Below are 20,509 nucleotides of genomic sequence, written 5' to 3' on the forward strand. Positions count from 1 at the left end.
CACGTGTCCTTTGAAGGGCCACGTGGATTAACAAAGCTGATCTGCCCCCTCCAACCCACCCCCCTTAGCTGCTAATTTTTTTTTTTTTACTTCTTTAAAACTGATCTTTAATGCATACATTCCCCAAACGCAGCTCCTCTAATCCTATGGAATAATTCAAACCATGAATGCACTCAGTTCCCCCTAAATGTTCGCTTTATAAAGCAGCCTCTCCGAGGTTGGGATTCTGCAGTCCACCTTGAAGCACTTGAGAAAGCACACGAGGAGGAAGGAGGAGCGGGTGACTTCTTTCCGGAGGTTTCTTCCAAGGATGTCTGACAAGCTGAAGGAACGCAAAGTGAGTTGGAGTTGCATAGACCGGTCCTTGCGCCCTGGTGCTGGAGGCGTCTAGATTTGCATGCTTCTCGCCTTCTTGTGAAAGGCTACTCCCAGTCTGGACTCGTGGAGTGTGTTTGAGCAATCCTCCTGGAGTATGAGGTTGCGATTAGAGGGGTAAAAGCCTAGAATCTGGGACCCAACAGTGGAATCAAACGTCAACAGACTGGGGTTCATTTCGAGATAACTCAAGCAGGCGGCTTGGGAATTTGGCCCAACCTGGTAGAGGAGGCAGGCTGGGGCACCCTAGCCTCTTACTCATGGGAAGTGATTCTGCTTCTCTCTCTTCTCCAGTCCCAGGGCACGTAGGCTCACAACTCTTTGAACATCTGGAGAGAGTTACATCTTTTTATATATTGAACATTTGGAACACCAGAGGGAATTGGAGAAATGGCACCAGGCTCTGCCTTCTCATTTCTTTATTTCCCTGCTCTCTCCTTGCTTGACTCCCGAAAGCCAGAGGCTGAAAATACAAAACCATACCCTCCCATTGTTTTCTTTTTGCAGAGGACTCCAGTTTCCCATAAAGTTATCGAAAAGCGGAGGAGGGACCGGATCAACCGATGCTTAAATGAATTGGGCAAGACGGTGCCCATGGCCCTAGCGAAGCAGGTAAGGACAGCAAGCGGGCCAAACCCAGAGGAGAGAAGGGGCTTTTTGAGGGCCTGGGCCCCTGGGTCACGAATACAGGACCGGGTCACCACGCCCCCCGGGAAGCGAAGTCTGAAGTGCGGCAGCACTAGCCTTCTGTCCTGGGGTGGCCTTCAGGACCCACCAAGTATCAGGTGGGCCCTTGGGAGCAGGGCTCACCTGATACTTTTTTCCTGGCCATACACATCCAATACCAGGTGGCTGGACATATATGACCGTCTAATACCTTTATCTTCATCTGCCTCCTTCTCAACCCAGTGCCTTGGCTGAGTCTCCATTTGTTTCTCTGCAGAGTTCGGGGAAGCTCGAGAAAGCGGAGATTTTGGAGATGACCGTACAATACTTGAGAGCCTTGCACTCCGCTGACTTTCCCCGGGGAAGAGAGAAAGGTAGGCACCCATTTGAGTTACCTAGAACTTGTGGGACACCGTGCCGACCACTCAGAGACATCCAGGGTTGGATAGGACCTAGGTGTCTGATTCCTAGTGGAGAGTGGGACATGCTTCTTTTAACCTGCATCCTTGGCTGTATGCTTGTGGTAAACACAACAAAACAAACCCATCATATTTGTTACTCAGTTCTCTTTCCCCTCGATCAAAGCATAGGGGACAGTGGTGATGTCTAATCATGTGGCTTACAGTTTGTGAATGAAAAGGTAGATGGTTTGTTACTCTTTCCTAGATGTAGCTAGGATTTCAGACTAGGTTCCCTGGGTGGCTGGGATGGAAACTTTGACCAGAAAATGAGAAGCTTTATGGAATTTGTTTGTGATGACCAGATTAGATAATACATGGAGAAAGAAGGGCTTTGTTAACCTTAAAGCTCTGTATAAATCAATGCAGCTATTATTTTCACCTCCCCTCTCCATCCTCGCTCATGGACCATAAATTCTAAGGGAAAGGGTCTTACCTATATTAGGACTGTGCCCTCTTCACAGTGGCTTAGATAAATGCTTGTTAAATCAAGTGATGGAAAAAGCTCTGGCTTTAGAGGCACTAGAGCTGAGGTAGCACCTGCCTCTGCTACTTACTATCTTTGTGACTTTGGGCAAGTCATTTAACCTCTCCAGGCCTCAGTTTCCTCATTTGTCAAATGAGGGAGTTGGTCAAGATGATGCCTAAAGCCCCTTCCAGCTCTAGGTCTATGATCTTGTGGGCCTAGAGAGCCACAAGTCGAGGGAAAGAGAGTTCATCCCTTGCTCTTTGCTCATTCGCTTTTCATCACTTCTTTTTTGCCTCTCCAGCAGAACTTTTAGCGGAATTCGCCAACTACTTTCATTATGGTTACCACGAGTGCATGAAGAACTTGGTGCATTATCTGACAACGGTGGAGAGAATGGAGACCAAGGACACGAAGTATGCGCGAATCCTGGCTTTCTTGCAGTCCAAAGCGCGGCTGGTCACCGAGCCGGTGTTCCCCTCGCTAGGTTCCCTCCCCGAGCCAGACTTTTCCTACCAGCTTCATCCCGCTGGCCCTGAGTACCCTGGACACAGCCCGAGTGAAGCCGCCGTCTTCCACCAGGGGCCAGGTCATGGCCCCTTCTCCTGGCCCCACGGCCCTGCCCGCAGCCCCACCCTACCCTACCTGCCCAACACCCCGGTGGCCCTCTCCAACCCGACTCAACCACACAGTCCTTTCCTGGCCCCAGTGCAGGGGCTGGATCGGCATTATCTCAATTTGATCGGTCACTCTCACCCTAACACCTTAAACCTGCACACGCCTCAGCACGCCCCAGTGCTATAACACACCGGAGGCCCAGACCTCGGTGCCCCTACGAATTCCCTGACTTGGGCATAGTTAGGAGAAATATTGTATATTGTACAGATGTAAATATATTGCACACAATCAGAAGGGGCGGAGAAGAATAGTTTGCCCTTTGAAGGTTTCCTCCCTCCCCTCTTTCCCTAATAAATAATTTCTGAGAAAGACGTTCCGGGAGAAGGTGTTTCGATTTGTTACCTTCGGCTCCCGTGCCGTGCGCCTTCTTGGAGGTAGTGGTGAGCTGGACCTGGTCGGGATAAAGGTGAAGGCTGTTGGGGGTTAGGGTGAGGGGTAGACTGCTGCAGTTGCTCCTGGGATGCAAGGAGGGGGTGTCGAAGGGCTTGGGCTTGGAGAGGTCGGAGATTGGAAAGGATGCTACTTGGGCTAGGGAGGAGGAAGAGGGAGCCAGCCATTCACTCCTCCACCAGTGGACGTAGGCTGACTGCCACTCCGGGCTCCTCCCCTCCCGAAGGCGGGTCTGGACAGCGAAATCCCTCTGCCAGCTGCGCACCAGTCGGTGTCATGCGCTCTGCGCACTGGCCTTGGTAAAGTAAGGCGAGTCGAGCAGGATAGCAACGCTTCCAGAGAGCTCCAAGGCTCTGAATGTGCCCGCTAGAGGAACGATCATTAGTTGATCCAGCGGCAGCCACGCAGCCACCTCAGCACTTCTACCCAATTCACAAAATCGAACAGAACCCAGACTGCCAAAGCAGTGCGCTCCTTCTGCGTCCGTTGGATCCAAGAAGCACCATTCTCGCCATGTTTCCTGCTTCGCCTAAGTCCCCTCTAAATAACTTTTTAAAGTAACATCCTCTGAAAACAAAAATAAAGTCCTGTGATGTTTCTCAACTGTGAACTCAATGTATCCACGATGTCTTGGGGGTCGGGGGGAGGTATGAAAATTAGGAGGAGTGGGGCTGGTAAACTCACGTTTGCAAAATACACAATGCCCTGGGATTATCTTGGTTCGAAAGACTTATTTCCCATGTGTCTTTTACATACATAATACATACATGCACACGTGCACACACATGAACAGGAGAGACCTCCTCTCCAGTGGTGCAGGTCCCACCAACCTACTCCAAGCTATTCAAATAACCAAAGAAAGGAATCCGGGGTGCTGGGTAGGTACTCCCAAGATTTGTGAAAAGACTTGGATAATAATCGCACAGGATGAGAAGATGAAGGACTTTTTTTTTGATGACTAGGAAGTTTCCATGTTGATGAAATGATGGGTGCATCAAGAAAGCACAGTAGATTTTTCTCTAACAAAGGCACGCGCGCGTGCACACACACACACACACACACACACACACACACACACACACACATACCACACCCCCCAAACCTTTTCGCTTTCCTTGGTCAGCAAGCTGTATTCACCTCAGGCCTCAGTCTTGCTCTTTGGGATAGGGATAGAAAGTTCTACCCGTAGGGAGAAGATAGAGTAGGAGGGAAACGATTTAGAGAAAAAGAGCAATGAGGAAGAGAGAAGGGGGGCGGGCACCAAGAGTCCCCATCTCTCTCATCCTGCCTGGCAGCTGGGGGGAATTCGGGCAGGGTCGTGAAAGGCTAAGCCTTTGGGTGAATCCAGCTGTAGAGGTGGAAGCCGCAACTCCAGGGCCACAACCTGAGCTCCAGGGCCAGCTTTTCTCTACAGGGAAGACTTTATCCCTCCGATCTGATCCCTGAGTCACACTCCAGACACCACCTTACCGTAAAGAAAATTTTAGATATGTCAGTGTTTGCTAGTAGTCTCTAGGAGATTGGGATCTTCCTAATGGAGTTGGACCCGTGTTTTAGCAATTAAAGAAAATAGGTTAAAATCAGGATCTTCAGTGCTGGGACAGAGACTTTTCGTCTTTTTGACAAGGAAGTGGAGCAGAAACTAATTTTTTTTTCCATTCTTTCCTTTGAGATTTTTTTTTTCATAGGTCATCAGAAACTTCTTTTACTTGACATTCGTGAAATAATAAATGTATACTTTCTAGGGCACGTTGTTTGGCACGAAGACCACAAACTTGAAGGGCTATGATATGTGTTCCTCTCCCAGCTTAGTTGAAGGATAGTAAATTAACTTATTCCATTTCCCTGGGAAGGATTTAAGGGAAAGTTGACCTGGATTGTTTACTGAGGTCATGGAAAGGGATGACCCACAATTTGTAAACCATCAAACTCCATTCTGCAGAGACAGGCAAAATAGATCTTCATTACAATGGGCCAAAAGTATAATGTATAATGTGTATCTTCTTCTAAAATACACACACATATCTGCAAACAGAAAAAGCCTTGTATGTCAGACATCCTTGCAGTAGCTGCTACATAGAAGCTAAGATGTAAACAAACTATGAACAGAGCTGGGGAAGGAAAAAGTTAAAGCAGGAATAGAAAAACCTCCCCTGAAAACATACATTGAGCAATATGGGATCAAAACAAATTATGCAGAAGCAGGAGAATGGATGGTGCCTATTATGGAAACACATGTCTTACACTCATTTTCATCAGTGCTGGATACAGAATATGAAGAAGGCCTTTCAGGGTGTTTTTTTTTCTCTGAGTACTAAGCCAATCTGAATTCCCCTCGGCAGCGAAGCATTAAAGATATAGTGTTACCCTGGAAATATAAATTATTAATATATTCAGCATTTTTGTCACTTCTCAACTGTTAACCAAATTAGACAAAACTCTCTTTTGCTAAGTAGATTTTCTCTTTGGGATTAGCTTTGGGAAAGCACAGGCCACCTCGGTAAAAACTTCGGTCATTTACATATAATTTTGCAAACTTCCACTGGTCCATGACAGTCTTTGTACCTCAAATGTTGGTATTCTTGATTTTTTTTCCTTTCTCATTTAACTGGGGAGGATAAACCCTGCTTTGGATTTACAATGACTTTAGGATAAAAGTCTCCCTCCCCTCTCTCCCCCTCTCTCAGCATGTGTGGGTGTGTGTATGTGTGTGTGTGTGTGTGTGTGTGTGTGTGTGTGTGTTGTGTCTTTCTCTCAAACCTCCATCCAAAGTCCCAATTCTTCAGGCTTCACCAAAAGTCGAACTTGAGATAATTTTACTTTCCAAAAGATTAAAAATGTCACCTCAGAATGTAATTGATCCAGATAAGATTGTGACTTAAATGTGTCTCTTCCCATTGACCCCCCCCATACATAGATTCCAGCTTACCCCCTTCCGACTCCCTCCCCATACCCGCCTTCTTTTTCTCTCTGCCTGACTTTCTTATGCACTCTCTCTTTACCCTTTCTTTAAGTAAGTTGTATAGTATTGGTTTCCAAGGGAGGCCCAACCAAACCCAGAAATAAAAAAAAACCCACAAAAAAACAAAAACAGTGGGTTTGGCTGGAGGTGACCCATTGTGACAACTCTGAAAGGGGCAATCTCTCATTTCTTGGGCTTCATCCTTGAGTGGGCAAGAATAAAAATAATCATCCCCATGAAATCAAAGGTTCTCTCCAGAGGCTTGAGGAACAAAGCTGATGGCTAGTGCTTTGGGGTCGGTCCCCTTGGCTCAGCATTGCCGGGATAAGGAGCCCCCCTGCAGCCGCCAGGGCCGTGGCACCCGGCAACTCCCTTAATACAGAGCTCACTTGTGCTTCCAAGCGTTATTGAACAAATAGATACCCTCGTGCTGGTGGGGGCCCATTCTAGGTCTCCATCACTCGTTGGGCCCAGTGGGTATCACGGAAGACACAGAAGGCTTTGGAAGGTGGCAGCTGCTGGCAAAGTTGAAGTCCAGCAGTCACAGAGGTAGCTGGTCCCAAGGTTTCTAGAGAGGTAAAGGTTTCTAGAGAGAGAAAAACATCAAGGAAAGAAAGAGGAGGCATTCTATGAGTGGTTCCTGACATTGCTCAGTGCCCTAGAAAACTGTCTGGCCTCCCCAGATCCTTGGGTCTACCAGGTCAAACTATCACAGTAAAGAGTGACCTTCTTTTGAATCTTGATGGAGCTGGGAAGAGAGTTGCAATCACCTGATATTCCTGGAAACTGTGTCTAGGGTCATAAGAATGTCCTTTGGCAGTTTGAAGAAAACTGTTGCATCCTGAGATCTTCCCTTAGCACAAAACAATTTGTGAGATCCAAAAACTGAACTATCTTCCTGAAAATCCAGCCCTCAAAAATTAAATAGGCCCTAATGCCTTTCCACAGTGGAGTCAACTCTGGACCTACAGTGCTTGGAACCCTCAATTGCAGGGCTGGTTGGGAGAAGTGCCAAAGCTCTAGTCAAAGATCTGGGATCCCAAAGGCATGCCCTACTATGGGACCCTTGGCAAATGACAGTCTCCCTGACCTTCTGCTTCCTCATCTTTTCCATGAGTGGTTGAACTGAATGGCCTCTGAAGTGCCTTCTGTGACACTAGGACATAGTTTTCTGGGCATCCTCTTTTGCTTGGGAGAGGTAGAAAAGGGTGGCTCAGTCTCAAAGTCATTGGATGATTGGGTGGAGAGTAAGCCAGTACAAAATCCAACAGTTTATCATAGCTCTTCCAAACACAGTGGGGTGTTTTCTCTTTTGCCCCTTCACCTAGATAGATAGCAGAAGATTAAGAAATGCTTGCTGATTGACACACAGTCCAGGCATATGCTACTTACAATTCTATTTTATTTTCAATTAGCAAGCATTTACTTTCTCTCCCCTCCCACCCACTAATAAAATCTAATTTATATAGTGCTTATTATGTGCCAGGCATTGTGCTGAGCACTTTACAACTACCTCATTTGACCCTCACAATAACACTGGGAGGTAGCTGCTATTATCTCCATTTTACAGATGAGGAAACTGAGGCAAACAGTGGTTACGTGACTTAACCATGGTCACACAGCTAGTAAGTATCTGAGACTGGACCCTGCATTTTCCATTGGAAAGGAAAAAGAAAAAGAAAAACAAAGTCTTTCAAACAATTAAGGAAGGCATATGCTTATCATGTGAGTGTTGCTTTCCAGTATATTTGTCCCCATTCTAAAATATGCCCAGTCATCCCTTTGTTCTTTCAAATGCTCAAATCCCTATCCCACCCTCCAGGCATGTTACATCCACCTTAGTATTTTCTGGTCATGTTTTCATTCTCAAAACTTTCCTATGCCACCCTCATAAGAGGCAGCTAGGTGGATGAAGTGAATAGAGGGCTGGGCCTGGAACGAGGAAGAAGCTGCATCGTCACTGTAGAATGCCTAAAAGCTGCTCAGCCAGCCTTTGCTGGAAGATCTCCAGGGATGAGGAATTCACTACCTGCCAAAGTAGGCACTTAAGCTATCTATGCCTCAGTTTCTTCTTCTGTAAAACAAGGGTGAAGGACTACATGATCTCTATGATCATTTTTGATTCCAACTTTCTGTGTATACTCTCACACAGGTACACACCCAACCAAGGACATTGTGACCTACAATAGCTTTTGTGTGGTGAGAGAAAACAAGGACATCTATTGTCCCATTATGGTCAAGTTCATAGGATCATAGACTTTATGGGCTAGATGGGGCCTTGGTGCCCCTTCACCTTAAAGATGAGAACATTGAGGCTCAGGTATTTGAACTCACTTGGTATTTGACCTGAGATACTCTGACTCCAAAGCCAGAGCTCCTTCCACTGTACCAATGGAATACAGACAATCTGGTTCTCCCCTATCCCCACCCTCTCTTCCTGCCTCCTTCACTCTAGTTATGAAAACTAAAAATGAGGAGGTCAAGGTTGTTGTCTTTCTATCAAGGGAGCTGCAAAAGTCTCAAGGGACATTAACCCTAAAGGATTTGGGTGATCTGAGGGGAAATCCCTCATCCTATATAAGGTTAGGTTAGCCATGGATAGTCGTGTCTGAAAAAAAAATGTACATGGTAACTTCATTATATCTTTTAAAGGAATAGCAAGTTATACATAATAGATTTGTAATCTTATGTGCAATCATCCTTTTTTATTATACTGTGTTATAGAAATGCTTTGTTATTCCATAAATTAAAAATAAAAATAAATTTAAAAAAGAAAATAAAGAAACACTGGGCTGATGATTCTGCCATCCTCATTTCCCCTAGAAAGGTTTACAAGTCTTTGTTATGTGCGGACATTTCTGTATTTGTGGAGACATTTGCCTGGGTCTGTGTACACACTAGTAAATGCCCATATGTCTGAGTACAAATACTATCTGTGCCTATGGCGATGTGTGTTATCATTTGGGTAAATGTACATAGGGGTTGTTTAGACACATGTATAGAAATCTGAATATATATTCCTATGGGTAAGTGTTGTTTGTCCTTCATTCTTGAACAGGACCCATCATAAAAGAAAGGTGATGTCTTGACTTGCTAGTGAATTGGACTTGAGTGAGGCAGGGCTGTGCAAAACCACCAGCCTCGCTCTTTCCTCCAGAGCCATCTGGGTACAGTGGCAAGACATAGATCAGGATGACTGGAGATGGGCCCAGATGCAGTGGAAGACCTTGGCCTTTTTAAGCTAATATCTTTCCCAGGTCTCAGTTTGTCTGGGGCAACACCCATTCAGTGATTAAGACTAGGCAAGAAATGAGGCAAAAAAATGGCCTCTTTTACCTAGTTAAAAAAACCAGTCTGGGAGGGGAAGATCCTTAGGGTTTCTGGCCAAAACAGAAATAATTGCTATTTACACTTACTCTGAGACATCAAAACCCAGACAATGATCCAGTAAGACTTGAGCTGGTAAGTAGGTGTCCATGGAAGGCAGAATGGGTCCCCCCCCACAACTTAATAGCATTTTTTTCCAATTATATGTAAAGATAGTTTTCAACATTCACTTTTTTATAAGATTTTGATTTCCAAATTTTTCTCCTCTCCCTCCCCACCCCCTTCCCTAAGACAGCAAGCAATCTGATATAGGTTATACATGTACAATCATATTAAACATATTTCCACATTAGTCATGCTGTGAAAGAACAGAAATAAAAGGGAAAAACCATGAGAAAGAAAAAAAACCCAACAACAAAAGTAAAAATAATATGCTGAAGTATTGCATTCAGACTCCATAGTTCTTTCTCTGAATGTGGATAGGATTTTCCATCATGAGTCTTTTGGAATTGGCTTGGATCATTGCATTGCTAAGAAGAGCTAAGTCTATCAAAGTTGATCATTGTACAGTGTTCCTATTACTGTGTGCAATATTCTCCTGGTTCTGCTTACTTCACTCAGCATTAGTTCATATAAGTCTTTCTAGGTTTTTCTGAAGTCTGTTTGCTCCTCATTTCTTGTAGCATAATAGTATTCTGTTATATTCATATACCACAACTTGTTCAGCCATTCCCCGATTGATAGGCATCCCTTCAATTTCCAATTCTTTGCCATCACTAAAAGAGCTCCTATAAATATTTTTGTACATGTGGATCCTTTTCCCTTTTTTATGATCTCTTTGAGGTACAGACCTAGTAGGAACACCTGGGTTTGAATCCTATTCACTAGCTTTGTGACCATGGAAAAAATCACTCAGCCTTGCCAAGTCTGCAAAGTGGGGAGAATAATATCTGTACTACTTACCTTGCAGGGTTGTTGTAAGGATCATATGAAACAATGTATATCAAGTACTTTGCTTTAAAACACTACCTTAATATTGGTTATTATTATTAGTGACATTTCTGGCTGTGTAACATGGTCGGATATAATAAAACTGCAATATAACTCATATTATATCTGACCCTGCTCAAGAAGTTTCAGCCGTTAGGGCAATTTTCTCCATTTGACTTTTTAAATCTTGTCACAATCTGCCTCCAACCTATCTTTCCATCATGATTTCAAATTACTTGATCCATTCAGCATTTAGTAAGTGTCTGTTACGGTCCCAGTTCTGGGCAACACTCTGGAGAACCGAAGATAAAAACAAAGTAGTCCCTTCCCTCTGGGAGCTTATATCCCGGAGAGATAATTGCATTCTCATGAGACAAAGAGCTAATTTCTCTTAACCAGAGTAAAATATAGCATGCTCACAAGGGCCTTCGGTATATAATGTCTTTACCCATTACAGTGCAATAAAGAGTTAGTGTCATGGAACCTGAGCACAGATCATAGCTCTGTGTGATCCTGAACAATGCACCCAACCTCTCTGGGATTCATTATCCGTCCCTGAAAAATGAGGTTGGACTAGATGAACAAATGAATGAAAAGCATTTATTAAGCACTAAGCACTATGCCAAGCACTATGCAAAATTCTGTGAATGTGAATACCAAGAAAAAGTTCTTGCCTTCCAGGAGCTTACAGTTTTAAAACAATTGTTATTTACTCTTTAACATTCTCTTAAAATTTTTTATTTATTTTATTCTGGATTTAAGAAATAAGCACTTCCATAACATGGTAGACTAGAAAAAAAAGATGATGATATATGAAACTGCAAGTCTATTATGTACAACTTGCTATTTCTTTTAAATATAAAGTTATCGTGTAACTTCTTCCTCTTCTCCCCCACCTTAGAGATGCAATTAAAAAAACTGGAAAGAGGAGGGGGAGGGACTCCCACATATAAGAAGTAGTGGCCCAGGAAGAGAGTTATAGTTTGGGAAGTCACAAAACTGGTGAGTGAAACTATAGGGTAGTCCATTGACTCAATCTTTCCAGAAGTAGCTGGGGTAGGAAGAGTGTGGAAAAGGTATGAGGACAGTTGGGCAAAAAATGCCTGGGATGAAGATAAGGACTCACAGTCTCAGGAAGTAAGAGACCCAAGTGGCTTACCTCCTCCCATCATATAATCTTCGTTTTATCCAAACCAGTCTTCTTACCATTCCCTAGACACAATATTCCTCTGCTCCTGTTGTCTCCCTGATCAGATTGTAAGCTTGAGAGCAGGGCCTGTCTTTTTGTATTTCTTTGTACCTCCATTGCTCAGTACAGTGACTGGCACACAGTAGGTGCTTAATGCATGTTTGTTGACTTGATGGTCTTTGCATGACCTTTCATTCATATCTGCAATGCTCTCCCTCTATACCTCCACATTTACAAACCCCTACTTCTCTTCGAGGTTTAAGTCAAGTGCCACCTCTAAGAGACCTTCTCTGATTCCCCCTCATACTGATGTTCCCTTTCAAAATTACTTTTTATTTACTTTGTATTGTCTGAAGTGGCTTTCTGTTGGGTTTCTTTTTGAACCCAGGCTTGTATTTCTAGACTAAAAATGAGGGTGGCAGATACATATAATTCTATATCCCCTCTTGATCACTAGAAGAAAGATTGCCAGCTTCTGGGGTCTTAGACCCTCTCTGCCCCTCCCTCAACTAGGCTTCCGGCAGGACCAGCTTAGTCCTTCCACTATTCCTCACAAAGGAGTCCTTATGGAGACAGAGTGAATCATATGGGATCTCAGATCATGTGTCTATCATGAGCTACATCTTGATATTTAAACGACCCCTACTTATGTGCATCTGCCTATTTTATATACAACAGGGATGAGTGGGAGCTGAGTGGGCATGACCCTTAGGAATCTGACAGATCATGTACACTAGCTTAGCCTTTGAGTGCTTTAAGGATAAAACAAATGCCCCTCCTGCTTGGAGCTGTCCATTTATGACTCAATACAGAAGGATTCAGACTCTTTGGGATGATCAAGCAATATATTTTGTGTCCACTGGGCAGAAAGAGCTGATGACTGAGGGTCTTTAAAAAAAGGGACTCTATCCTTGGTACTTTAGTTCTTTGACTCTCCCCAGTGGTTCTTTTTCACTAGACTTGCTGTCAGGCACCCTTTTACACACCCTTGAGTGCTACTCCTACCCATGTGGCAGTTAGCAGGGATTCAACCAGGCAAGCTGGAGCCTGGGTCCCCCCGCCCCCCACCCCCGGCTGCCTCTGATGGTCCCTATTTCTTCATTTGGTTCTAAGAGACTGAATATGAACCTCTTGATGGATGCATCCAGGTTTGGAGGTAACTTTGTGAATTTAAGAGATCCAGAGGTCCTGGGTCAATTGGTTGGAGTTGACTGTGGCAAGGGGAGTTTCTACATTGGGAAGATGACCATTGATAAGAGGAGCCCAAGCACTGGCTTACCTGGCCAGAAAGTATGAACTTTAAGGGGACAATGTAGAGTTCAAGTGGACTGCAACTATTCCTATTCAATTCCTTAAATGTTTTCCCAATGTTTTTTTAAGATTGCTTTTGTGTGAAGAAAATAAATATCTGACCTATATCTGATTTATACTGTACATTGCATAACTTTCTACTTTTCCATTTTGGACAGTATTGTTGTTCATCCTTTGTTCTCGAAGACCAATGACATCAGGAGGATGATGTCCTGACTTGCAAGTGAAATGGATTTTAAAAAAAACTTTTTTATTTTAAATTTAAATACAAAATAAGAAAGAAAAAAATGTTCATGTACACAGCAGACCATAAGAGGATTCAATATAAAACAATAAATTTCCATTTCAAGAAAACCTATATAATAAACACTACACATTTTTTTCAAAGCTACCAGCTTTTTTTTTTTGCTTCCTTGTTGATTTTCTTTTGTTCTCTGCTGTACACTTTTAACTTTATTTTTTCCCCTCCCTCTCCCCACCACTCCAAAGAAGGCTACAATTAAGTATGGATATATGTATATGTATGCATATATATATTTACAAACATGTATATATACATATACATAGATATCTATAAGCATACACATATGCACTCATACACATACATGTAAGACCATACTATGTTTATTTCCTGCCATTATTTGTTTTTCTGAAGGTGGAAGCATCTTCCTTTATAGGTCCAAGTCTTTCCATGTTTTTCTAAATCAACCAGCTCATCATTACCTACACCACAGCTATATTCCAAACCAATCACATCCTACTGAAGAGATTGTCTATGAAAGTTTTTTCCTCCAGTTTTCTGCATTCCATCTATTCTTGGCTATAGAGGTTTTATTTATAAAAGAAAATTTTAATTTAAAATAATCAAAATTATTCTTTTTACACTTCAACAATTCTCTCACCTCATAATGTAGTTTAAAGTCTGATACTGCTGAATCTTCTTCCTTTACATCTTTTTCCCCTGGTTTCTTTGAAGTTCCTGATCTTTTGTTTCTCCAAATGAACTTTCTTATTATTTTGTCTAACTCAGTAAAATAATTTTTAGTAACTTAATTGGGATGACATTGAATAAATAGATTAGTTAGGTAAAATTGTCATTTTAAAAATTATATTGACTTTACCTATCCATGAACAATAAATATTACTTCAGTTATTTAGACCTGAGTCTATTGGTATAAAAATGTTTTATGTTTATGATCATATAGTTCATGTGTCTGATTTGGCAGGTATATGCTCAGGTATTTTATACTGTCTAGATATTTTAAATGGTCTAAAACAATATTGAATAATATGATGACACATAGTATAGTTTCTCTGTTTTTCACTTTTGATTAAATCTAATCTAACTTTAACTTTGTCTGAGATCATGATTACTATCCCTGATTTTTTTACATGCTAAATTCTACTCCTTCCCTTCATTTTATTTTTGTGCATATCTCTCATTTTTGTGATGTTTCCTGAAAGCAACACACTGTTGAATCAAATTTTTAATCTATCTGTTTCTGTTTTATAGATTAATTAGTCCCATTCACATTCTAAGCTACAATTACTTGATGCACATTTTCCTCCTTTCTGTTTTTCCTCACTATCCTTCTCACCCTATTTACCTTGTCCCTCCTCACTCATCTTCTTTACTTCTACCTGCTACTTTGCCCTCCCATTCCTCAACTTACCCACCCCTCTAAGATTCCCTGCCTTATCCTCTCCCTGACCCTATCCCCTTGCCCTCTTATTCTCTTCTGAATTCAGAAGACTTTTATACATATATATACACATATATATCCCTCTTTAACCCATTCCCGATGAGAGTAAGGTTTCAGCTACCTGCCCTCTCCCTACTAGCTTTTTCTGTATCAATTTTTCCTTTTATGCCTCATCTGTATGAGACAATTTCTCTCTCCCTACACGATTGTATTTTTTTAGAATCCCCCCACATCGTACTCAGTTCAGTCCACACCCTTCTTTCTAACCATCCAAATAATGATAACAATCATAAGAGTACTGCTAATACTTTCACACATACATAGTAAACAATTTAACCTTATTAAATTGCTTATAATTGGCCTTCAATGCTTACCTTAAATTTCTCCTGAATGTTATATGTTGAATTTTCCCTTAAGTTCTGGGGGTTTTGTTACAAAAACCTGAAAGTGTTTGAGTTCTTCAAATGTCCTTTTCTTTTCTTTATTCAGGCTTATACTTTAACTTTGCTGGGTAAGTTTTCTTGGTTGTAACCCCAGCTCTTTTGCTCTATGGAATATAGTGTTCCAAGACCTATGGCCCTTCAAATGCAGTAGCTACTAGGTCTTGTGTAATCCTTATTGTAATTCCATGATATTTAATTTTTTTCTTGTTTCCAATATTTTCTTCTTAAACTGAGAGCTTTGAAAATTTGCTATGATATTTCTGTAAGATTTCCTCCTAAGATCTCTTTCACATGTTGATTGGTGGATTTTTTTTCTATTTTTATTTTGCCTTCTTGTTGTAGAAATTCAGGGTAGTTTTCCTTGATAATTTCTTGTAATATTGTATCAAAATTCTTTTTTATCATAATTTTCAGGTATTCCAACTATTCTTATGTTATTTCTCCTCAACTTGTTCTCCAAATTGGTTGTTTTTCTGACAAGATGTTTCACTCTCTTCTATTTTTTCATTCTTTTGATTTTGTTTCATGATTTCTTAGTGTCTTTAGAGCAGGGCTTCTTAAACTTTTTCCATTGTGACCCCTTCAGCACTTCTTAAACTTAGGGTTAGACAACCCCATATGAGATCGCAATCCATAGTTTAAGAAGTCCTGTCTTAGAGCATCATTAGCTTCTCTTTGCAAAATTCTAGTTTTCAAGGAATTATTTTCTTCCTTAAGTTTTTGATTCCCTATTTCCACTTAGTTGACTTTCTTTTCATAATTTTCTTGGTTTTCTTGGATTGCTCTTAATTTTTTTCTAATTTTTCTTCAATCTCTCTAATTTTATTTTTAAAAGTTCTTTTTATATTCTTCCAAGAACTTTTTTTGTGCTTGGGATCATTTGACATTTCTCATTGAAAAAGCAATGGCTTTTCAAGCCTCATTATCTTCCTCAGAATATGAACCCAGATCTTCTCTATCCCATAGTAATAGCTGGGTTCTTTCTCCTTTGCTTACTCATTTTTTTTATTTTAGCTTGTTTTCAGTAGCTATTAATGTAATCAAATTGTAGTCCTGAGTTACAGAGAATGATGCCCCAAGCCTCACTTCCATCTGTTTCCAGTAAGGTCTGTCCTGGGGCCCAACTTTGGCCTCTCCTCTCCAGTCCTAAGCCAAAGCTAGGTCCCCCAACCACACTGTCCCATAAATGATCTTGCTCCCTGCAGTCCCTCCAGTGGCTGCAAGCTACAACTGTCCTCTTTGCCCCAGAACTGAAACCAGGGACTCTGTTCTCCTGCTACTGCCCACAGCCAGCAGGGTACCTGCCCCTCATGACAGCACTAACCAGGTGTGTGCTAGCTCCTTCTCCCCACATCCACAGCCCAGGCTGTATCTGGTCAGCACAGCTGTATTTGACATTCCTCAACAATGGAAAATCCTTCAATCTTCTACTCAGTTATCAGACCCTGACATGGTCTGTGAGATGAAAGTTTCCAAGGCTGAGGCTGCCTCGCAACCCAGCTGCCCCCAGGGCTTATAGATAGTTGATTCTGCAGAGTTGGCCCAGAGGTGCTTGCACTTTACTCAGGTCAAACCTCTGCCCCTGAAGGTTGAGTCTTTCCTGGGGTCTTCTCAAATTGTCTTAGGAGGACAACTGCTTTACCCCATGTTTATTTTTGTTCTCTGAAGTGATGTTCTGTCTTTTTTTTGCGTAGGAAATTTGGAGAGCTGCAAGTTTTCTGACCTACTCCCCCATCTTCCCAGAATCCTCTCACAAGTGAATTGGGTTTAAGTGAGGCAGGGCTTTGCCAAGTCATCAACCTCATTCTCTCCTCCAGAGTCATCGGAGCCCAGTAGCAAGACAGCTGGCAATGGCACACCTTTGGACAGTATATCTAGACAAAACCCCATCCTTTAGATATAAGTAATTTTTCCTTCTGTGTGTGTGTATATGTGGGTAGGTGGCATGTGATAGGGTAGGATCCTAATAGGCTAAAGAATGTGAGAAAAGAGAACCTAATCCCTCTCACTGAGGTCTGGCTCCCCCAGAACTGCATGAGATAATAATAATAACAATGTTTAACATTTATGTAGTACCTACTATGTGCCAGTACTATGCTAAGTCCTTCACAGATATCTTATTTGATCCTCACGACAACCCTGAGAGGTAGGTGCTATTATTTTCCCCATTTTACAGAAGTGAAGAAACTGAGACAGAGGTTAAGTGATTTTCTCAAAGTCATATGACTAGTAAATGAGATGGGCTTTGAATTCAAGCCTTCTTGACTCCAAGCCCAGGGCTCTATCTACTGTGCCTTAGTGACCTCTAGTTAAGAGCAAAGAGGCCCCTTATTAGAACAGGAAGAGCATTCAAGGGAGAGGCTCCAGCTCCTCTGGACCTAGCAGCAGTTGGATACATGACAGATAGATAGATAGATAGGGAGATAGATAGATAGATAGATAGAGGATAGATAGGTAGATGATAAACAGTAGAAAGAAGAGAGAGTGACAGTGAGAGAAAGAGAGAGATAGTAAATAGATACTAAAGAGAGGAGAGGGAGTGACAGAAAGATAGATAGTAGATAGAGTAGGGAGAGAGAGAGAGAGAGAGATGGGAGACAGATAGACAAAAGTGGGTTTTCATTTACTTATCTGTTCCTCCCCCAGCAAAGTATAAGCTCATCAAGGTCAGAAACTGCTTATTTTTTGTCTTTACATCCCTAATGCTCAGCCCAGTACTTGTCACTCACCATGGGTCAGGTACTGTGCTAAGCATTAGGGAGACAAAGATTAAAACAGAGACAGCCTCTATCCTCAAGAAGATTATATTTTAGTAGGGGAGAACATCACATCTGGGAGGGAGGTGATATGAGAAGGGAGTTTTGTTCTGGGGGTGTGGAAAGGGGGGAGAGGTACCTGTGAAGTGTTAGGACATGAGGCAAATTGGATGAATGGATGGATTGGTTGGTGAGTGGGATGGGAAGCTAAAGCGTGGTTTAGTACTTAGGACCAATCTGCCCAATAGAGTGGGTAGAGTGGGTTAGTTTGCACACGTTCAGTCACCAATCAACTGGGTAGGTTTCTAGGGTAGCACCTTCAGGGACTTGGATTCAGGAAGAGCCAGGGATGGGAGGCTAGGTCTCAGATCCAGTTTGGAGGATGTGGTACAAGTGGAGATGAGTTAAGCAATGGCAGCAGGCAGATGCTGAAATGGTTTGTGTAGATTGCTGGCTGGGTGGGATGGGAAGATGAAGCATATAATCATACTTAATAAACATTTGCTAAATTTAATTGAATTATTATTTGCATATATCTATGTTTGTAAGGAGATTTCTGTATAAATGTGTGTTTGCATGCATGCAAGTATGTGTATCTATCCTTATCAGTCAGTACACAGAAGTTTAGGCAAAGTGCTGCCTTTACAAAGATTGTGACAATGCAGCACAAATTCTGTCAAGTCCTCCTGATGGAAAGACTTCGAGTGTGGACCTGGTGATGAACTGTGAGCCTGTCTTCCAAGAACTAATCTAGCTAAGTGTGCAGATTCTTATCACCAGAAGGCCAGCTACCATCTGATTCATCTTTCTGATGGTAGAAGCTCATGAAGACCGTCTACTCAGGTTTGAAGAAGTTACAATTTGAATCAGTGGAGAAATACCCATTAATTAGAGCTGGAAGGCACTTTGGAGAATGTCTAGGCATCTTGTAAGCAGGAACTCAGAGCCTCAGAGATGAGAAGTTCTTGCATTAGCTCCAGGTCCAAGTATCCATTAGCTCTACAATTTCATGGCTCTATGACCCTTTTGCCAGAGTCTGAAAGTCAGGGGTCATTTGTATAACTTCCTATTACCAAGACGGGACAAGGAGGCTAAAGGGAAGGAAAGACAGGAAGTACAGACGTTTCCATAGTTTATCATCATCATCACATCATCATCATCATCACCATCCATCACCATCATCATCACCACCATCCATCATCACCATCCATCATCATCACATCATCATCATCATCATCACCATCCATCACCATCATCATCATCACGTCATCATCATCATCACCATCCATCATCATCACCATCATCATCATCATCACCATCCATCATCATCTTCACATCATCATTATCATTGCTGTTATTGTTGTTATTTTAAAGGAGGTCTAGGAGGCAAAAGAGATTGAGACTCAGGTGTTCTTGCCTTCTTTGTTTCCTAGACTCCTTTGGCAGTCTGATGAAGCTATGGACTCCTTATCAAAATAATGTATTTTTTTTATAAATTTCTTTATTCATTTTTAGTTTACCACACACAGTTCTACATAGTTTTGAGTTCCACTTTTTCTCCCCTCCCTCCCCCCTCCCTCCCCAAGACGGCATGGAGTCTCATATAACTGTCATGTATGACTTTGCATTGAATTAATTTATGCACTAGTCAAGTCGTGGAGAAGAATTTTGACCAATGGAATGAATCATGAGAAAGAAGAAACAGAACCAAAAAAAAAACCCCAAAAACAAAAACAAAAGAGAAGCAGAAAAGGCGAGCATGTAGTGTGCCTCAGTCTGTATTCAAACTTCACAGTTCTTTGTCTGGATGAAGATAGCATTCTCCATCGTGAGTCCGCTGGAGTTGTCCTTGCCCCTTAGGTTGCTGAGAAAAGCGCAGTATGTCAGGTTTGGTCCTCACAGAATCCACATATCTGTGGCTGTGCACAACGTTCTCCTGGCTCTGCTCCGCTCACTCAGCATTATGTCGTGTAGGTTTTTCCAGGTTGTTATGAAGTCTGCATCATCCCCATTTCTTATGGCACAATAGTATTCCATCACCTTCATATACCGCAGCTTGTTCAGCCATTCCCCAATTGATGGGCATCCCTTTGCTTTCCAATTCTTGGCTACCACAAAGAGAGCTGCTATAAATATTCTTGTACATATGGGTCCTTTTCCCGCTTGCGTGATTTCTTTGGGATACAACCCTAGAAGTGGTATTGCTGGGTCAAAGGGTATGAACATTTCTATAGCCCTTTGGGCATAGTTCCACACCGCCCTCCAAAATGGCTGGATCAGCTCACAACTCCACCAGCAATGCAACAATAATGTATTTAAATGCATAAAATAAAATATATAGGATTACCAAAGAAATCAACTATCTTGAAATGCACTTAGCAACACATTCAAAAAATACATTAGTCAGCTTAAGAATGCCTGCATGTTAGAAGCTGACAGCCTTCCATAGCTAGATTACCAAATCTTCATTTATTAATTAATTCAACTCATTCACTCACTTAAGGTCCCTCTCTTTGAGGTACAAATAGTGCTGACTGTGGAATGAGAGGACTTGAATCTTCTACCTTTTATATGAGCAATGGTGGGCAAGTCACTTCATTCCCCCTGGGCCTCAGTTTCTTCATCTGCAAAATAAGGTGGTGACTAAATGGTCTCCGAGGCCCCTTCCAGTTCTAAATCTATGGTTACATTACCCTGTGATTATTTCTTAATTTCAATCGCAGGTTTTTTCTGTCTCCAGGAGTCCCATCTGAAATGTAAATATTCCTGGACAAGGTCACTCAGACCCCATATTT

General features: G+C 42.1%; 1 protein-coding gene across 2 annotated transcripts; it reads left to right on the forward strand.

Moving 5' to 3' along the window:
- The first annotated feature begins 310 nt into the window (after nucleotides 1–310).
- On the forward strand, nucleotides 311–2,769 carry HELT (helt bHLH transcription factor). Of its 2 annotated transcripts, none has more exons than XM_036762581.1 (4): nucleotides 311–337; nucleotides 883–987; nucleotides 1,319–1,415; nucleotides 2,270–2,769. In XM_036762581.1, the coding sequence occupies exons 1-4, from the start codon at nucleotides 311–313 to the stop codon at nucleotides 2,767–2,769; spliced, it is 729 nt and encodes a 242-aa protein (XP_036618476.1). The 2 variants fall into 2 exon arrangements, with proteins under 2 accessions (XP_036618476.1, XP_036618477.1); XM_036762582.1 differs by having other exon boundaries at nucleotides 2,273–2,769.
- The last annotated feature ends 17,740 nt before the right edge of the window (nucleotides 2,770–20,509 follow it).

This window comes from Trichosurus vulpecula, chromosome 6, assembly GCF_011100635.1.
Source record: "Trichosurus vulpecula isolate mTriVul1 chromosome 6, mTriVul1.pri, whole genome shotgun sequence".
Lineage (NCBI taxonomy): Eukaryota > Metazoa > Chordata > Mammalia > Diprotodontia > Phalangeridae > Trichosurus > Trichosurus vulpecula.